This window comes from Chelonia mydas, chromosome 1, assembly GCF_015237465.2.
Source record: "Chelonia mydas isolate rCheMyd1 chromosome 1, rCheMyd1.pri.v2, whole genome shotgun sequence".
Classification (NCBI taxonomy): Eukaryota; Metazoa; Chordata; order Testudines; family Cheloniidae; genus Chelonia; species Chelonia mydas.
The window spans coordinates 249,847,991-249,863,119 of record NC_057849.1 but is presented as its reverse complement, the minus strand read 5'-3'; the positions used below and the strand labels follow the sequence as shown (position 1 = coordinate 249,863,119).

The following is a 15,129-nucleotide window of genomic DNA, read 5'->3' as shown; positions in this document are numbered from 1 at the left end:
CCAAGCTTTTGATACTTTCTTCATGAAGATACAGTCTGGCTACGGACCAACAATGCATATATGATTGAATAGCTCAGGGACATGCAAAAGGGGGGCAAGCAGGGACACAGGGCTCCCCCTCCCCCAGTATTTGGCACAGAACTCCTCCAGCCCCAGGGCCGCGGTGGAGAGAGAGAGTGAGCTCCTCTGGCCCTGGCTGGAGGAGCTCTCTCCTTCTCCCCTCCGTGGCCCCAGGGCCAGAGGAGCTCTGTGACCCCACCACAGCCAAGTACTTGTGGATACATTTATTCAGAGGGCTCCATGGCGCATGGATTTTCGTTGAAATGGTGAGTGCACTGCTGTTTATTTCTATACATATAATGTATGTGCGTATATTGATATGGTTTAATGCAGGGGTCACAGCCCATCAGAGTAATCCACTGGCGAGCCGTGAGATATTTTGTTTACGTTGACCGTCCGCAGGCATTGCTCCTCCCAGCTCCCAGTGGCTGCAGTTTGCTGTTCCTGGCCAATGGGAGCTGTGGGAAGTGGTGCAGGCCGCTGGGATGTGCTGGCCGCTGCTTCCCGCAGCTCCCATTGGCCAGGAACAGCGAACCACGGCCACTGGTAGCTGCGGGGGCCATGTCTGCGGATGGTCAACGTAAACAAAATGTGTTGTGGCCCACCAGTGGATTACCTTGATGGGCTGCGTGCCGAAGGTTGCCAACCCCTGGTTTAATGTGTATGTGTTTGTTTAACGTGCCCCTCCAAAAGCGGTCAAATTTAAATTCCTCCATATGCCCGTGGAATAGCCATATGGTCGTCGTCTTTTTTTTTTTTTTTTCTTTTGAGGCACAGCGTGCTTTAACTATTTGCAGCTAGGCATAAAGAATAAGGTTCATTTTCAGCCTTGTCATCCAGCAATAAAATGAAGGCAAAACTGGAGTAATGAAACCATCAGTCTTACAGCAAGCTGCTTTGAACATTCAAAGGCTGCCTCTGTGCTTCAGGTTCCTGCTGAGCCAATAAAGAGCCCTCTGAGGAATTTTCACACCTACCAACCAAATCTCAGCGTGCAGCTGTGTTATGGACTCTGGAAATAAACAAGTAATAGGAAACTCTAGAAGCCATCACCCACTAAATTTGCCGTGATAAAATACAATTACTCGTATCAGTAAAAATCAGAACAGTATTCTTGTGGAGTGACATATTTTGAACATTCCACAGTAGTTTTCTTTTTGACTGCAAACTGGAGAATTCTGTGGTGTTTTGATGACTCCTTTCTTTACAATGAAAAGGTGTCTTGGGTTCTACAATAGCCTGAGGCCATAAAGAACCTTATTTTTATCATTTGGAAATGTATACTAATGGCCCTATTCTGTACTACTTACACAGAGGGGGAAAAATACCTCGTGAAGTTCAATGCAGTTTTTGTCTGAATAAGGATAATAGGTCTATATGGAAGGAGAATATTGCTGAATTTTAAAGACTGCTTTTTATATTATCCAAAGATGACTTCCAAAATCTACAGCATGTACTGATACCAGAAGTTCTCATGATTCAAGAAAATGTTAAAATAAATGCCCAATCCTGGCCCTGCTTCTGCCAGCTTTGTGCCACTCCAACAGCACAAAGAAGCTGGAAAGCCAGTTGTGGATTCCAGGTTTATATTGATATAAAGGTGTCCACACACAAAGTTGCACTGGTTTAACTAAATTGAAACATACCTTTAGTTAAACCAGTGCAACTTTGTGTTTAGACCAGGCCTTAGTTTTTGTCTATCAAGGTTTTTATACCATACTCATCTAGGTACTCAGATACCATGGTGATAAGCACTTTACATAAATATCATGTAATTATGCATGTTGCTTAGATACATTTTAAGAATTTTAAGGCCTGATCCTAGCAAACCCAGAAATCATCAAAGCACAAAGTAGTCTTAAGGAATGCCTCCTTTTTCTTGGCCTTGCTCCCGACATATTTTCTGTGCTGGGATTGGGGGGAGGGAGGGGCACATAATGCTGGTTATGCTGTCAATGCCACTTAGAGATTTTTCCAACATTTATCTTCGTTTAGCTTATGCCTGTAAATTTACAGGTGCAGGTTAAACTGATATTATAACCAGTTTTAAACAGATATGATTATACATACACAGAGTCACACCAGTTTAACAAAATTAGGTTGATGCAACTTCTGTGTGTAGACCTAGCCTAAGTGTGTAATGTATCAGTTTGTTTACCACTTTGAATTTGGTCCAGAAGTAAACAAGGAGCAAGTGGAATATATCCATGCTGGTGTCTGTTGCTTAAGAGGCAGGTTGTTGAATGATGAATGCATTGTAGCTTGTGCGTTTGGTGTCCACATTCACCCCCAAGCAGTGTGAAGTGCACTTTTCCAACATGGAAGTAACTATGGCATGGCTGACAGTGGCAAGGTCCTTCTTAGAGAAGAAAGGGGATAGTATTCTTTTGGAGAGCCAGAGGTGATAGAAATTCTTTCCATATTTGGTGGAGGCAGTGGTTTGATTCCTCTGGTTATGACATGGAAAGAACCAGGACTGTTGACATGTGGCCACCAGAGAAGACTGGTTTTTGTTTTGTTTTAAAATGTAATGGAACAGTCTACCTTTCTGGGAAAATGAGGTATCTGCAACCAGCAACTATATTCTCTGAGTATTCAGGGCCTACTTTGCAAGTAATTTGAATGCAGAATTTTCATTGCAGTCAATGGGAACTCCATGTATGGAGGCTTACAGGATGAGACCATTATAGGTACTTTACAGTTACTATTCAGACAAGGCCCCATAGGGATGCCATGAGGGGGAAAAATCTGAGAAACCTAATGTGTAATTAAAAATCATTTAAATCTCATCCTGGACCACAGACAACTAAAATGCTTTAATCATAATCCTGTGGTTATTGCATGACATCACTTACAGGTCAGAGTTGTGGTTGTTTTGGTGCCTTAATTGTGCATTTCTTATATTAACATGTTTGGATTTCTTAACTGTAAACTTAACTCTGAAGTTTCTGGTTTATAATAGTTGGTTTGGGATAATTACTACATTTTATCCAATATGACGCATACGACCTTAATTCTACCTTTCTCTCAGAATTCATACAGCATGCTAGAAATGAACATATTATCCAGTGCTTCTCCCATGAAAAATATACACCTGTAAACAACCTCTATCCTGTTTCCTAGTGATAGCTAAATGAATTAGTAATGGGAAAATAAAACTGTATTTCATAATACGTTATCACATTGAAACAAGGGTAAAAGCATGAGGCATAACAGCAGTGAATTTAATCCTAGAAGCAAGCCACAAGAAATGCTGCCAATACACCTTCCCCATCAAAGAATCTTCAGCACTGGTAACACCACTGAGTAGTATTGGCTCCAGACCCAAACCTATGGCTGAATGTTGAAGTGACCTGGCTATTGAAATGATAGAACATTAGAACTATGTAGCTAAATTTTACCCATTCCTATAGTTCAGTGTTGGCATTCTGATTACACAAGCTACATATAGCTTCATGAAAGAGATTTAAAACCTCTTATTTACATATAAATAAAAAGATAATGGATGTGGTTATAATATTGTGTGGTTATAAAACTTCTATCGGCATGAATTAATCTGGGTTTTATCATCATGTATTTGGCATGCATCATAATGGTGAAACCATAAATCAGTCATGCAGGAAATCCTAAATTAATATATTGTACCAATAAAACCGTTATAGTATACCACAACATACCACAGGGGTGGGCAAACTTTTTGGCCTGAGGGCCACATTGGGGTTGCAAAACTGTATGGAGGGCCGGGTAGGGAAGGCTGTGCTTCCCCAAACAGCCTGGTCCCCATCCCCTATCCGCCCCCTCCCACTTCCTGCCCCCTGACTGCCTCCCTCAAAACCCCCAACCCATCCAACTCCCTTGCTCCTTGTCCCCTGACCGCCCCCTCCTGGGACCCCCCCCCTTAACTGCCCCCCGGAACCCCACCCCCTATCCAACCCCGTGCTCCCAGTCCCCCGACCGCTATCCACACCCCTGTCCCCTGACAGGCCCCCCCCCCCGGGACCCCATGCCTATCCAACCCCCCTTGCCCCTTGTTCCCTGTCCCCGACCCCTATTCACACCGCTGCCCCCTGACAGGCCCCCCGGGACCACACACCTATCCAACCCCCCCCTCCCCAACCCCGCAGAACCTGCGCCCCATCCAACTGCTCCCTGTCCCCTGACTGCCCCCCGGGAGCCCCCGCCCCTTATCCAACCCCCCGGCCCCCTTACCATGCTGCTCAGAGCAGCATGTCTGGCATCCGCGCCACCCGGCTGGAGCTAGACATGCTGCTGCTCTGCTCGGCAGGAGCTTGCAGCCCCGCCACCCAGAGCACTGCCTGCATGGTGGCATAGCTGTGGGGAGGGCGGACAGCAGGGGAGGGGCCGGGGGGCTAGCCTCCCTGGCCAGGTGCTCAAGGGCCGGGCAGGACAGTCCCACAGGCCAGATGTGGCCTGTGGGCCGTAGTTTGCCCACCTCTGACATACCATAATGTATTCTTTCTACACTGCATAAAACAGGAAATCTATTTTAGTAATGTTTAAGAGGTTTTTTAAATGTCGGTTTTTATTGGAAATATTTTTTGTTTTTTTCTGCTTGTGAAGCCAGGTGCCTTAATAACCATGAGTCCCACTGTAGAAGGCACAGAGGTAATAAAGATATCTAAAAATGACCAAAATTTAGCTTTTTTATACTTAAAATCAGCAATTGAAAGTTTATCCCTAGGCCTACAAAGATGAGAAGCAAATTCTGAGTCCCATTAAAAAAGAAAGGAATCTTTCTTTTTCTGTGGTATAATGCTCCCATTTCTAGCCCTGCAGAGTCGTGCGATATTGAACATCAAACATTAGGCACATAGTTTTGAAAATACAGGCATATAGTTTTAATATGAATCATAGATGGCTGTCACAAACTTCATTCTCAAGAAGCCCTCATTTCCTCTCTGATTAATGACTGTCTCTTCCAGTTTTATGTTATATACACTTATGTATTATTTACTTCATGATCCCGCCTTTCCATCGTTAGTACAGTGTGTAGGCTGAACAAGATTTGTCTTCTCAACAGTCTTTTTTTGCCACCTCCATTATACTATTTCCCACTGTTCTATGTCCTCAGCTGCCAATATGTTTTTATCAAATCGAGTTTTACCAACACCATCATACTTGCTAACTTTACATACTACTTTTTATAATGACGGGTTTCAGAGTAGCAGCCGTGTTAATCTGTATCCACAAAAAGAAAAGGAGAACTTGTGGCACCTTTAGTCTAGCTGTAGCTCACGAAAGCTTATGTTCAAATAAATTTGTTAGTCTCCAAGGTGCCACAAGTCCTCCTTTTCTTCATACTACTTTTTGTGACACTAAATACAAAAGCCTTCTTTAAGTCCAGTTGATTATGTCTTCTGTTTCACTTCTGTCAGTTTCTTTTGTCAGTCACATCAAGAAATTAATCAGATTAATTCAGCCTGACCTTCCTTTTAAAATCAATATTTCATTCTTTAACCAGTCTGCTTCTTTCCAAGTATCATCTTATCTTTTCCCTGATCAATGACTGTAGAGTCTCTCAGTTCTGAGGTCAGTCCTTTTATGTATGCAGCTACTCAGTTACTTCTTTGACATTTCTGAAATACGTTGGTCAATTTATCCTCCCTTTAAGTCTTGTAGAATTCAAGGACTACTTTTCTCCCAAACCTACATCAGCCAGATATTTTAGAAATGGAAATATATAGGGACAATTTGGAGTTTTAAGTCTTTAATTTTAAAAAAGTCACATTCTACACTACACTTTAAATTTTACTGTGTACAGTATTTCTAATTAATCATGTGTCTCTTTTCAGAGTAAGTAATAATATTGTTCTTAAAAAGAGTTCCCACATCATTAGATTGATAAAATTGTATAACTATTGTCTTTTTAAGTTATGGAGTCTGCTATGTAGGGCCTGTAAGGGAATGTTTATGTACAGTATCTCTATATACAGACCTTTTTTGTCTGTGTTGGAAGAAGGAGCTGACTGAAAGAATCTGACATAATCTTCCAAAGAAAACATCTGCTTTTAAATATATTTGTTTGGATTCCAGTAAGCGCACCTAGCACATGCATAATTAGCTTAAACTACAGAGTTGCCTATTGAGAAGATGTGTTTATTGAAATAAGTTATGCATATTTCATAAAGAGAAAACAGGGACAGTGTTTGGTAATTTTTTTTAAAATCCACAAGTTTAGATTTAAAATATGCTTTTGTAGTGTAAAGCATGAATTTTTTAATTTTTAAAAAACGAAGTGTTGAGAGGAAGTTTTATAATGTATTTAATCATTTTAGTATATTTAACATGGTTTTTTTCTAAACTTGGCTTTAATCTAGAGATCATTTTAAAAAAATCTTATGAGCACTGAAAATGTTCTAGCAACTGATAGCATTTGGAAAGATAATGTATGCATTTAGTTTTAAATGTTCTAATTTAAAGAATTAATTCGGATCTTAATTTTTAACTTTTACCATTTTTCTATTACATATATTTTCTTTAATGTATATAGTAAATCTTCTTTTGTATGTTAGTAAGGTAAGAACTGTCCTTAATTCAGACCTCATGTTATAAATCTTAATTCCTGAATATCTGATTAGCTAAAAAGACATTGGGGTGTATGAACATTTATTTCAGCCTAGGCAGTCCCATCCAAAGAGACAAGAAGAGATGGAGACTCAATTAGTATGCTTTTCCCCTCACTCATGCTATGCCATATGATTGAAGTGAGCCAGAAATTCTTATACAGCTGTGGAATATTCAAAAATGAATCCCTACTAGTACTGGATTACTCGTCACATGTACCTTCAGCATTAAATTCAGATATCTTAGGTGCTGAGACAGTCACAGCTGGGAATAAAGTCTTTAACACAGCACTTTGAAGCAAATTCAGACCTGGTGTAAAAGTGCAGATCTCATAATGCCCATGGGAATTGGGCCTGGTTTGAAATGGATACTTCATGGTTTCTAGGCCATTTACATTGGCTCCTGCTGTCTGGGTGAAATTATTTTTGATCTAACAAGTGCTCCTGTGCATCACACTAAACTTGGGTTTATTCAGTACTGCTCCCCTAAAGCCAATCTCCTCACTTACTCTCCCAATTTCAATCAAGTTATGTCTTGTGACGTTTGGTTATTTTGATATTAATTAACCCTCAACATTTCATTGTTTCTTATATTTTTGTTTTGAAAATATAATTGCACTGTAGGATAAAGTATTGGGAAGGAGCACTAGTGGTGTGGATACCAGGGAGACAGCTTTGGTTATTGGAAACTAGGAGGTAGTTGAGATTTTACGTACTGGGGAGAGGATGTATCTTATCTTTCCTTCTGAAGGACATATCAAGTGGGGTCCCACAGGGATCAGTTCTGGGGCTGGTTCTGTTCAATATCTTCATCAATGATTTAGATAATGGCATAGAGAGTACACTTATAAAGTTGGCAGAGGATACCAAGCTAGGGGGAGTTGTAAGTGCTTTGGAAGATAGGATTAAAATTCATAATGATCTGGACAAACTGGAGAAATGGTCTGAAGTAAATGGGCTGAAATTCAATAAGGTCAAATGCAAAGTACTCCATTTAGGAAGGAACAATCAGTTGCACACGTACAAAATGGGAAATGATGCCTAGGAAGTAGTACTATGGAAAGGGATCTGGGGTCATAGTGGATCACAAGCTAAATATGAGTTAACAGTGTAACACTGTTGCAAAAAAAAGCAAACATCATTCTGGGATGTCTTAGCAAGGGTATTGTAAGCAATACATGGAAAGTAATTCTTCCGCTCTGATTAGTGCTGATTAGGCCTCAGCTGGAGTATTGTGTCCAGTTCTGGGCTCATTTCAGGAAAGATGTGGACAAATTGGAGAAAGTCCAGAGATGAGCAACAAAAAATGATTAAAGGTCTAGAAAACATGACCTATGAGGGAAGATGGAAAAAAATTGGGTTTGTTTAGTCTGGAGAAGAGAAGACTGAGAGGGGACATAACAGTTTTCAAATACATAAAAGGTTGTTTCAAGGAGGAGGGAGGTAATTTGTTCTTGTTAACCTCTGAGGATAGGACAAGAAGCAATGGTCTTAAATTGCAGCAAGGATGATTTAGGTTGGACATAAGGAAAAACTTCCTGTCAGGGTAGTTAAGCACTGGAATAAATTGCCTAGGGAGGCTGTGGAATCTCCATCATTGGAGATTTTTAAGAGCAGGTTAGACAAACACCTGTCAGGGATGGTCTAGATCAGTGTTTCCCAAACTTGGGACGCCGCTTGTGCAGGGAAAGCCCCTGGCGGGCTGGGCCTGTTTGTTTACCTGCCGCGTCTGCAGGTTCGGCCGATCACGGCTCCCACTGGCCGCGGTTTGCCACTCCAGGCCAATGGGGACTGCGGGAAGCGGCGGCCAGTACGTCCCTCAGCCTGCGCCGTTTCCTCCAGCCCCCATTGGCCTGCAGCGGCAAACCGCGGCCTGTGGGAGCTGCAATCGGCCGAACCGCTGGACGCAGCAGGTAAACAAACCGGCCTGGCCCGCCAGGGGCTTTCCCTGAACAAGCAGCATCCCAAGTTTGGGAAACACTGGTCTAGATAATACTTCTGAGCACAGGGGACTGGACTAGATGACCTCTCAAGGCCCCTTCCAGTCCTACCATTCTGATATTCCACCTTTTAGGCAAGGGTGAAAGTGATCTTGCGCTTTTGGGGAGAAGTGTTTGAATTCTTCATTCCCCACACTAGCAAGGCACTAACTGCTCCAGTTCACCCAGTGTCTACTATTACACCCACCAATACACACACAGTATGACTTCCAGAGTTGCTGAGCATCCACCACCTCCTGCTGAAGTTCAGTGGGCATCCCAGATGCTCAGCACATCTTAGAAATCAGGCCTGTTAGCTTAATGTTTCTGCTAAAATAATCAGCAGGGAAATAGATCAGTGTTAATGTTTAGGGTGGGATTTTCAAAAGTGCTCTAATTCCACTCCCACTGATTTTGGATTATTTTTTGTTTAATGTTCTGCCACAGGTGTTTACTTTGTTATGGATTGCTGACTGGATGGTGCACCACTTCTGGAAAAAAGGAAAAGATCCTGACAGTTTTTCTATCCCTTACCTTACTGCATTGGGAGATCTGCTTGGAACTGCCTTATTAGCTATGAGTTTTCACTTCCTATGGCTCATTGGTGATAGAGATGGGGATGTTGGAGACTAATCATTCAGATGGACATATTAATTGTTCCCAGTAGATTCAGAAGAAAAATAGGAGACAACTGCTTACCATTCCAGTCGAAGGATTTCAAAACAATTGTTCAATTTAGTATGGGTAATTAAGGTGGCACTGATATTAAATTACCTTAATTTTTTTTTAAATGAAAGGTGGAACAGGAAGGATTTTATCTGATTTTTACCCTGAAAGTGAGGACTGTTGTCAGTTGAAAACATCTGACCAGATACAATGTAGTATAGGCTGATTGTTTGACAGGTGTTTTGTATTAGGGAAAAAATGGAGCATTTAAAAAAGGAAAATCACGGGATATAATATAAACCAGAGCTGTCTTTAATGACAATAAATGAACAGTGAAGAAGGGAGATGAAAACATATCAGTGGCTTGTCTTAACTTTTTTGCCCTCACAAATTGGGTATGTATTTCAAATCACAATGCAAAAAGGGTTCATTGAGTCAAAATAGTTTCCTTCTCACAGACACAACTATTTAATTGATGATGTGTCTTTGCCATTTTTAGGATTTCTCCAGTTGCCACAAGCTGAATATCAATAATAATAATTATTTTAATGATTTGAGCCCTAATCCTTCAAACATTTTGACACATGCTTAACTTTACGCACATCAGATGAACTATTTGCGTATACTGTTAAGCTCTTCGAGAAGTATTTGCACAATTGAGCCCTACCACAGGGTAGCAAGAGAAGCAACCTACTTCTTTTGCCCTTGGTGCCTATCTAAATCAATGGTGTAAGCCAGGGCTTCTCAAACTTCATTTCACCATGACCCCCTTTTGACAACAAAAATTACTACACAGCTCCAGGAGGGGGGACTGAAGCCTGAGCCCACCTGAGCTGCCCTGGGTGTGGGGGCCAATTCCAAAACCTGCTGAGGCCAAAACTGAAGCCCAAAGGCTTCTGCCCCAGGCGTGGGGGCCTGTAACCTGAGCCCCGCCACCCAGGGCTGAAGCCGTCAGGCTTGGGCTTTGACCCCAGGTTGTGGGACTTGGGCTTTGGCCCTGGCCGGTGGGGCTCAGGCTTTGGCCCCGAGCCCCAGCAAGTCTAATGCCAGCCTTGGCGACCCCATAAAAACAGGGTCATGACCACCTTGGGGTCCCAACCCACAGTTTGAGAATCACTGGTGTAAGCAAACACATTTAGCATGATGCTGCACTGATCTATATTAATGAGGATAAGCTAGAATGAAGCTAGTTTTCTGTTGAAAAATGTACTTTTTGTTGCCAACTGGAGAGGCTTCTAGTATTAATATTAAAAGTACCGTCACAGCATTGACATTTATTATGTACTTTAAGGTTGTGTCATTGTTTCCATTACAATCATCGGTTTTCAGGTGTTTCAGTTGTAAATATTTACCCTGATCAAAATTTGGGGTGTATAAGATTATGTTGCTTCTTAGACTTTTAAAATGTATTTGAACTATTTGAAAGTTTATGTAAACTTTTAAAAATATAGGGCCAGAGTGTACCATCTACTTTTAAGCAGAAATCACCATTGTTGTTAATAAGGATTTCTGTTTAAAAGCTGTGGCAGAATATGGCCTATAGAGAAAGAAATTACTGGCTGAATGCTTTCTTATATTTGTTTAACTCAAAGCTTGAACCATGAAGTTTGGCAAGTGATTAGTCTAATTAGTAATTTGAAAAAATATATTAAATTGTACAGATGATATTTTGAAAATTGGCTACAATTCATGCACAGCAAATGTATCTAAAATTTAAAAATCCTGGTGGACATCCTAAATACATAATTACATGAATCATTCTGTTAATTGTGTAAATACTATAACCAAAAATTTCAAATTTGGAGACCTAAAATTAGACACCTAAATCCACAGATAGACTCCCAAGTCAGTGTGTTTCCTTATCCTGCAACCATTTATGTATGTGATTTTATGCATATGAGCAGTCTCTCTGGATTTAATGGGACTACTCAAATTCATGAAGTTACATTTGTGCATAAGTTTTTTCAGAATTGGGGCATTAGACACTTAAAAAGTTGGCCTGACTTGCAAAGAGCTGCTGAGCATCCTCATCTCTGTGGAAAAACAGGGTGTTTGCACATCTAAAAATAAAGCCAGGTCCTTGGGTGCCTAGACATGGATTTCGATGCCTAACTTTAGGCACCCTCATTTGAAAATTTTTACTTGATCTTTTTTCTTAAAATTATGACTACCTAGTTGACAGATTGGAAAGGATCATAAACCTGTTATGTCTTCTACTTGTGTGGTAAAGATGAATATCACTTTAAGTTCCCTGACTTTTGATAGTTTGTATTAATGTTATTTAAATTAGTTTATTGTCATGTATATTGTGAGAAATATTATAAATTGTTTAAAAATGGGATGGTTATAATTCACTTTTTGTTTGACTTCTTTAAAATGCTATTTTTATTCTGTGCTATAGACCGAGAAATAATTACAGAATTTAATTCTGGTGGAACTACCTTGTTGAACTACATTGTCATGGCAAACTTTTTTATTGGAGAAATTACTGGATTTTAAAATCCTAACAAATGAACTGCAAAGCTCTTTAAACAATAAAAAATAGTTTCTTCACTGCATTGAGATACCTGAGTGAACAGTACTTATATAATGTATGTTTGTATTGTAGTATTTATTATTTGCTGATGGTAGCACCCATGATGTACTAAGAGTTTTGCAGACAAACAAGAAGGAATGATCCCTTCCCTGAAGAGTACACAGTCTAGGGAGACACAGAGAAGGTATGTATACATACCAGTCTGGGGAGACAGCCCTGTGCTAAAAACAGCAGTGTAAGCATTGCAGCTGGCTCTCAAGTGGAGGGGGTTGGGTGATGAGGTAGGGTGTGTAGGTCAGAAGCAGTGAATGGACTTGGCGGGAGGGGAGCTGTGGAAGCAAAGATGGTGGAGGAACTCAAGCATGAAGGCAATGAAGAGGGAAACTAGGGGATCTGAAGCGGAACTGAGAGAGACAGAGGAAGACTAGGTACACTGACAGGGGAATTAGCTCAAGTGGTAGAGTGCATGCGAGAGGCAGCGGGATCAATGCCCGCATTCTCCAGTGGCAAGGGAGCGACAGTACCTTCTCTTTGATTTAGTTGGGGATTGGCCCTGCTTTGAGCAGGGGGTTGGACTAGATGACCTCCTGAGGTCCCTTCCAACCCTGATATTCTATGAGGGGGTGAAGGGGAGGATATTGGGTTGATAGAGCAAAATGAGTATCTTGTGGAGGCAGTGAGTGCAAGGTCCAGAGAGGTGAGGTAGTGCCAAGGAGCAACAAAGCCCTTGCTGTAGTAAAAAAAAAAAAAAAAGGCAGGTATTTGCAGAAGAAGAAAAGGCTGGGGGAATAAACGGTGGGACCCCCTGCACTGTTTTCAAGAAAGAAAAAGGGAATGGGCTTGGAAGGGAAGACAGATGGAGGAGGAGAGAATGAGGGCATTGGGGGAAGAGGGAGTGGGGGATTTGGAGGGAGCATGAAGGGTATAGGGTGAGATAGTAAGGGGGGACAGATGGGTGAGGAAAAATGAGGTCGTTGGGGAAAGGGAGGGGAGAGTGAAGGGTTAAGAGATGTTTGTGCTGAGAGGGAGGAAAAGTTGGAGATCTGGAAGCAAGAGAGGGGGAGGAAGTGATTGTGGTGAATGGGAAGATGTACGAACCTGGTGGGGTGGGGTAAAACAATATATAGTGTGCGGGCCTCAGGTAAGCTTGTGGTAGTTTTCAGAAAGAATCTTTATCCCCATTCTCTGCTGCATGGAAACAGTATGGAAGAAGAAACAAAGGAGTTGTCAGGGTCCATACCATTCTTCATCCACACAGGGACCGTATGCATGAGGTCCAATTTTGATTCTGGCATTGTTGAATTCTGTGGTAGGAAACTGACAGCTCTGCAGTACCCTACTATTACAGGCCCAACTGGCCACTCACTAGGCTGCTGTGAGGCAACACAGCCACTGGGTCCACAGGTGTTTTAGGCTTCGGAGCCTGGATGGAGCACACCCAGTGCCCCACTCTGGGGATCACTGGGCACAAGCTAGGGGTATAGACATTCTGTCTAGCACCCTTTCCTGAAGGCTGGAACCCACTATCCTGCTGCCTAGTCTCTGGGCTTAAGTGCTGGCCCTTCAGACTCTCCCATGTCTTACACACACCCTCTTTTGGAATCCCACTGAAGGTGAACCCTCTCAGAAGGCATGTGGTAGTTGCAGCATATAGCACAGAAACGCTTTGCATTGGATGCTAACACCATTGCTCTTTTACTTAACAGATGAAGACTACAGATTGTTTGGAAAGCCATAAACAATCCTAATACATGCCCCTCACTACTCACCCTTCCCTGGTGGGGGGACCATCTGTATTCAGATGCCTCATCTGGCTTTTAGGTGCTGGATTTTTCTCCCTCATCTTGAACTGGAGAAAAACAGCCAGGGAAGACCCCAAATAGAGCAGCTCCAGTCCTATAATCTTCCAGGAGATTCCTGGATCAGCTTTCCCAGGGGATCAGAGACCTCCAGTCGGTGACTTTGTTGCCAGGTGACTACTCCTCTGATAAACCAGTTTGGGATGGGAGTCAGTCAATTGTTCAGATCTGTTCCATTTCAATGGGAGAGCAATCCAGATTTAACAACCTGCTATAGTCTGTCCTGTACCACTATCCTGTTGGAATTTCAGGCCAATATGGAGGGAAACAGCCATTAAAGAAGGCCCAAGGGCTACACATTCAACTTGTAACTTGGTAAAGATACATTCAGAGAGTTCATAATCTCACACAATTCATAAATTGAACAGACAAGTTCCCTAAATCATCACACAACCAAACTTTTTGTTTAACCACAGCCCAATAATAGTCAAATAATTTTTTTAAAAGTATGATTTTTTGCTGCTACAGTCATCTTGTTTTTTATATAATTTAATATGGGTCTGTTTTCCACAACTACTTGCCTGCCAGCCAGTTCTCCTACCTCACCTCTTTCTCTCATCTGGCCTACAGAAAATACTTTGCTGTAGCTCCATTTGCCTGTCCTTTTTCCTCTTTCATTCTTCTGGCCTCTTACATAGCATAGCACTGCTTTGCTCTTGGTAGATGCTGCAGCTCACTCTAGTTTGGTAGAGGATTGAGCATTTCATGAATGCCCAGAGAATTGTGGAGAGCCCTGTATACTTTATGGCTACACATGTACTCTGTTAAGTAACAGGTTTCAGAGTGGTAGTCGTGGTAATCTGTATCAGCAAAAACAATGAGGAGTCCTTATGGCACCTTAGAGATTAACAAATTTATTTGGGCATAAGCTTTTGTGGGCTAGAACCCACTTCATTAGATGCATGGAGTGGAAAATACAGTAGCAGGATAAATACACAGCACATGAAAAGATGGGAGTTGCCTTACCAAGTGGGAGGTCAGCCTAACGAGACGATTCAATTAACAGTAGGATACCAAGGGAGGAAAAATCACTTTTGTACTGGTAATGTGAGTGGCCCATTTCAAACAGTTGGGTCACGCTGGAGTCTGTTTTTGAAGTTTTTTTGTTGACGAATTGCCACTTTTAGGTCTCTTATTGACTGACCAGGGAGGTTGAAGTGTTCTCCTACTAGTTTTTGAATGTTATAATTCCTGATGTCAGATTGTTTCCATTTATTCTTTTGTACCATCAGGGGCTCGTTCACCTGCACATGTACCAATGTGATATATGCCATCATGTGCCAGCAATGCCCCTCTGCCATGTACATTGGCCAAACTGGACAGTCTCTATGCAAAAGAATAAATGGACACAAATCTGACATCAGGAATTATAACATTCAAAAACCAGTAGGAGAAAACTTCAGTCTCCCTGGTCACTCAATAACAGACCTAAAAGTGGCAATTCT

General features: G+C 41.8%; 1 protein-coding gene across 2 annotated transcripts in view; it reads left to right on the top strand.

Annotated features, from left to right (window-relative positions):
• The window catches only part of SLC41A2 (solute carrier family 41 member 2), a 93,314-nt gene extending 80,725 nt beyond the window's left edge, over positions 1-12,589 (top strand). For both annotated transcript variants that reach the window (XM_043542080.1, XM_037879914.2), the window contains exon 11: positions 9,071-12,589. In XM_043542080.1, the coding sequence (XP_043398015.1) occupies positions 9,071-9,256 (186 nt within the window). In that variant the 3' untranslated portion in view covers positions 9,257-12,589. The remainder of the gene's footprint in view (positions 1-9,070) is intronic.
• The last annotated feature ends 2,540 nt before the right edge of the window (positions 12,590-15,129 follow it).